Consider the following 4208-nt stretch of genomic DNA (forward strand, 5'->3'; position numbering starts at 1 on the left):
GCAGCCGTAGCCTTGGGCACATGCCCTGGCCCGGTCCCTACAGCCACACCAAGCCTCCACACTGCGGGTATGACTGACATAATACTCCAAGTTTCTGGGCATAAATCAGGTCCCCACGTGGGGACCCCCTTATCTTTCTCCTGGGCCTGACCCTTCCTCACCCTCCTTTCTCCTCTCCCTGTTGTGAAGCAGGGGCAGAGGACCAGGACCATGGGTCTACCTGGGGGCACTCAGCAGTTTAGAGGCGGGGGGGGGGGGGGATGAGGGCCGTCCCTCCCAGCCTCGCCCACAGCGCCTCCCCTCACTCAAGGCACCGCCTCCAGGAAGCCCTCCTGGAATGTCCAACCTACAGTCACTGTGTGCTGTCCCCCTGCCTACCTCCTGCTCCATCCTGCCCTGACTGCCGCTGGAAGTGGCAGTCTGTGAGGTGGTGGCACACAGTTGGGTGCTGCAGACAGGAAGTCTCGACAGCCCTGTAAGGGGGCCCTGTTCTTCCCCCACTGCAGTGAGCATGGCTGGGCTCCTGGGGCTCCAGCTGCTCCCCATGCTCCTCGTGCTCCCCCGCAACCTGGCTGCCCAAGGTAAGCACTTCCCAACCATCCGTCCCCCCGTCCCCCACTGCACCCATCAGCGGGCTCAGCGCTCCCACCCAGCCACCCTTGCAGCCCTCCCCTCCCCGCCCCGGACTCTCCTTCTGGGAAGGGAGTGCTCCCCCTTCCCAGGGATGCTGAGTGTGACCTTCCCTTGAAGCCTTGGTAGCCCCTCCAGAGGGTAAGGTCCAGCTTTGGACACTTAGACAAAAAACAATGGGCACCGAGATGCTGATATCTGGGTGCAGAATCACTATGGTTGAATCTCTTCTTTCTCTTTACCTGAATGTCTGGGGACTTTCTCTCCTACAACCAGCAAGGCTGCCTTTGTCCTCAGAGAACATTGTTCTTCGGTTTACCTTTTGTGCGAAGTTCTGCAGTAAGAAGGAGAGATTAGTTCCGCAAGGTGGGATGGGGGACCCGGCAGGTGAAATTCTTGTGTTCTCTCTCCCAAAAACAGCTGCAGAATTTAGTTTGTGGAGAGCTGGTATTTGGATTATGTTTGCACCTAGAAGTGGGTCCTGCTGGGCCTTGCTGGGCAGATGAGGGAACTTTCTGGGTGTCCCACAGACAAGCCAGGATATGCCCACCCCATGGAGCCACTGGCTTCAGGTGCCTGGAAATGGTGGAGAAACTGAGGCAGTAGGCATTGGAAAGAGACAGGGAGACAGGACAGTGCCCCCAGCTCTCTCGGGAACTGTCGTTTAAGAGAGGGAGAAGGTGTAGAGCCTGGGAGAGTGGTTGGAGGTCTCAGCGGACGGCCTGCCGCTTTGGAAGGAAGAGGCCCCAGCTCTGACTTCCCCCGACCCTCAGGGTGGGGAGAGGTCACAGGCTGCCCAGCCCCCTGGGGCCCCTCTGGAACTTGAGTATAGCCCAGGGTGCTGGCGCCATGAGCTGCTTCAAGGCTTCCGAAAGTTGCCTCGTCCTTGATAACAGCCGGCTGTCCAGGACTTCCTTGGTGGTCCAGTGATTAAGAATCCATGCTTCCACTGCAGGGGGCAGGGGTTCGATCCCTGGTCAAGGAACTAAGACTCTGTATGCCATGCGGTGTGGCCAAAAAAAAAAAAAAAAAAAGAAATTAAAGCCTTCTTTAAATTAATAAACAAAATAAAATAAAAACAGAAAAAAGCCAGCGGGCTGACCCTGGGCACCTCTGCCCTGCCACCATCCCCGGCAGAGAGGTGGGTCCCTGCCCCTCTGGCCAGGCTGGTGGTGACAGTGGCAGGTCCTCCTTGCAGAGGTGTGGCAGTCTCCCACCTACACGATCGCTTTAGAGGGGGACTCTGTCAACATCACCTGCTCCAGCCGGGGGCCCCTGCTTGGCCTCTACCTGAAGCAAAGGTGGCCGAACTGCAGCAACGTGATTTACTATGAAAACGGGAAGGAGCCCACCGTGGACCAGCGGTTCCAGGGCCGCGTCACCTTCTCAGGGCTGCAGTACAACCTGACCATCAGCATGCACCACCTGCAGCTGGCCGACACCGGTGACTATGCCTGCCAGGCCATCATGAATGACGAGGTCTGGGGCCCCGGGACGTTGGTCGTGGTGACAGGTAAGGAGTGTGCCACCCCAGGGACCACTCCACCTGCCTGCTGGCCAGCCCAGGCTCCGTCTGCCCCCTGTCTGAGGATCTTCCCTCTACCCTTGCTTGAGTTACCATGAGCCCACCTCCTCCAGGAAGCCTCCTGGATTCCCACATGCACACACACTCCAGAGCCCCGCCCTTGCCCTGAACCCCAGAGGCTCTTGTGGACTCCCTCACCTGCCAAATGCCTGTCTCTGTTCCTTCTTCCCAGAAAAACTACCCCAAACAGTGAACACGTGCCAGGAGACTCAGCTGATACACTTTGCCCTCCCCACGGCCCTGGCTATGGGCTTCTTCCTCGTCGGACTGGGGCTGGGAGCCGTGTGTGTGCTGAGAAGGACACAGGTTAGTGTGGACCCTCAGATGTCATCTGCGTCCCTATAAGCCCGCTTCTCTCAGAGAGAAGGGAGGGAAGGAGAGTGGTTAAGCCCCAGGGAGTTGGCCACATGGGAAACCTCAGCACCCACCCACTCCCTCCGTCAGGGTCTCCTGGAGCTCAGAGGGTTTGGACGGCAAGGTCCAAGGTGGGAGGAAACCCAGGAACTGGAGCCCCCAGCAAGGACGGGTGTGGGGCCAGGAAGACACGTCCTGGTCAGACGTTTACGGGGGAGCGAGAGGAGGGTCCAGAGAGACCCTTTCGGAGAGCATGGGGATGCCGCGCGTGACTGTGAGAGTGTGCACGCGTGTGCGCACGTGTGCATGGGTGTGCATATGCGAGTGTCAGGCCTGTGGGTGTGTGAAATCCATGTGCGATCATGGGCTGGAGGCAGGAGGGGATGGGGCAACAGAGACAGGGGTCAGGATGTGGTCAACTTGTCCCTGGTCCATCAGCTTTTGCCCCCACCTTCACCTAGCACCTCCAATTCCATGTCCCCTGCAACAGCCAGACCCCTCCCTCTCCAGGGCCAGGGAGCAAGGTCACTTCCACCTCCACCTCCCTGCTGCTGCCCAATGGCCCTGCCTCGCCCACCCTTGCCCAGGCCTGGGAAGCTCTGGAGAACTGAGGGTCTGGCCGAGGACCCTCCTAAAAAGGGTTCATGCAGTCCCCCAAATCTAAAAGCTTCCTGAAGGGAGGTGCCTTGAAGATAGAGGGTGCCCCTGAGCGAGCTGCCCCCAGTGGTAGATGACAGGCTTTCTTTCAGATCCAGAAACTTTGCTGTGCGAAGGAAAAGAACTCGGTGTGCGTGGTCTACGAGGACATGTCCCACAGACGCTGTAACACCACGTCCATCCCCAACCACTACCAGTGAGCCTGGCAGGACCCCAGGCCTCCCTCTGTCTAGCAGAGCTCTGGGCAGATCATCCAACCCAGCGTGGACACACAGGCAGCTCCCCACAGCAGTCAGGCTCCTGCTGCCTCCTCCAGGCAGCCCTCCTTGCCTGCCTCCCACCCTTGAGGCTGCTCCTGGCACCTTGGAGCCACCGGGAAGGAAGCTTTTCTGTCGTCCTGCTGCCCTGACCCTTCCATGGCAAAAGAGGCTGCTCTGAAGGAGGGACTTGGGCCTGGGGCAGCGGGCAGCTGGGAGGGTGGGCTGCGGAGGCTGGGGACTGAGCACTGACCCCAGCCCAGCCTTGCCAGAAATAAAGGGCTTGTCTTCTCCCCTTTCCAACTCCAGTGTCTATTTCTCAGCCAGCTTAGAGTCAAGGAGGGGAGGCTTGCCTGACACCCTCCCTAGAGTCTCCAAGGACTTTGACAGCCTAAGGGACTATGTGTGAGACTTTCAGGAAGGAGGGAGGGGCAAGGGGACACACACTCACTCCAGCCCCTGTTCAGGCTGGAGAAGGGGCAAATCAACCAGAGTCCTCCTGGCCTCACCAGCCTCCACCATGGGGTGACGTGGGGATGGAGGAAGGGGAGCTAGCAGCAGTGGTCTGGGGGTCTTTACAGAGGGCCACTCCCGGTGTGCGCTCATGTTGGGGTGCGATAGGACCTTGGGGAACCGACCTTGGGGAAACAGGCGTGCCCAGAGTGGATGTGAACCGTGGCTGTGTCCTCCTGGACTCAGGGCCAAGAAGCCGCAGACCATGCTGC

General features: G+C 59.3%; 1 protein-coding gene across 1 annotated transcript; it reads left to right on the forward strand.

Moving 5' to 3' along the window:
* Nucleotides 1-441: 441 nt before the first annotated feature.
* On the forward strand, nucleotides 442-3773 carry CD7 (CD7 molecule). The gene is made up of 4 exons (XM_033847525.2): nucleotides 442-581; nucleotides 1829-2143; nucleotides 2388-2521; nucleotides 3319-3773. Exons 1-4 carry the CDS (start codon nucleotides 512-514, stop codon nucleotides 3424-3426), a joined length of 627 nt encoding a protein of 208 aa, XP_033703416.1. The 5' UTR covers nucleotides 442-511; the 3' UTR covers nucleotides 3427-3773.
* Nucleotides 3774-4208: the final 435 nt, after the last annotated feature.

This window comes from Tursiops truncatus, chromosome 20 (genome assembly GCF_011762595.2).
Source record: "Tursiops truncatus isolate mTurTru1 chromosome 20, mTurTru1.mat.Y, whole genome shotgun sequence".
Lineage (NCBI taxonomy): Eukaryota > Metazoa > Chordata > Mammalia > Artiodactyla > Delphinidae > Tursiops > Tursiops truncatus.

Bases quoted from the DNA above. Each gene is read 5' to 3' on its own strand.
- CD7 (XM_033847525.2), top strand. From the start codon at position 512: ATGGCTGGGCTCCTGGGGCTCCAGCTGCTCCCCATGCTCCTCGTGCTC. The intron at 582-1,828 runs GTAAGCACTTCC...TCCTCCTTGCAG, and splicing joins CCGCAACCTGGCTGCCCAAG to AGGTGTGGCAGTCTCCCACC. The intron at 2,144-2,387 runs GTAAGGAGTGTG...CCTTCTTCCCAG, and splicing joins GACGTTGGTCGTGGTGACAG to AAAAACTACCCCAAACAGTG.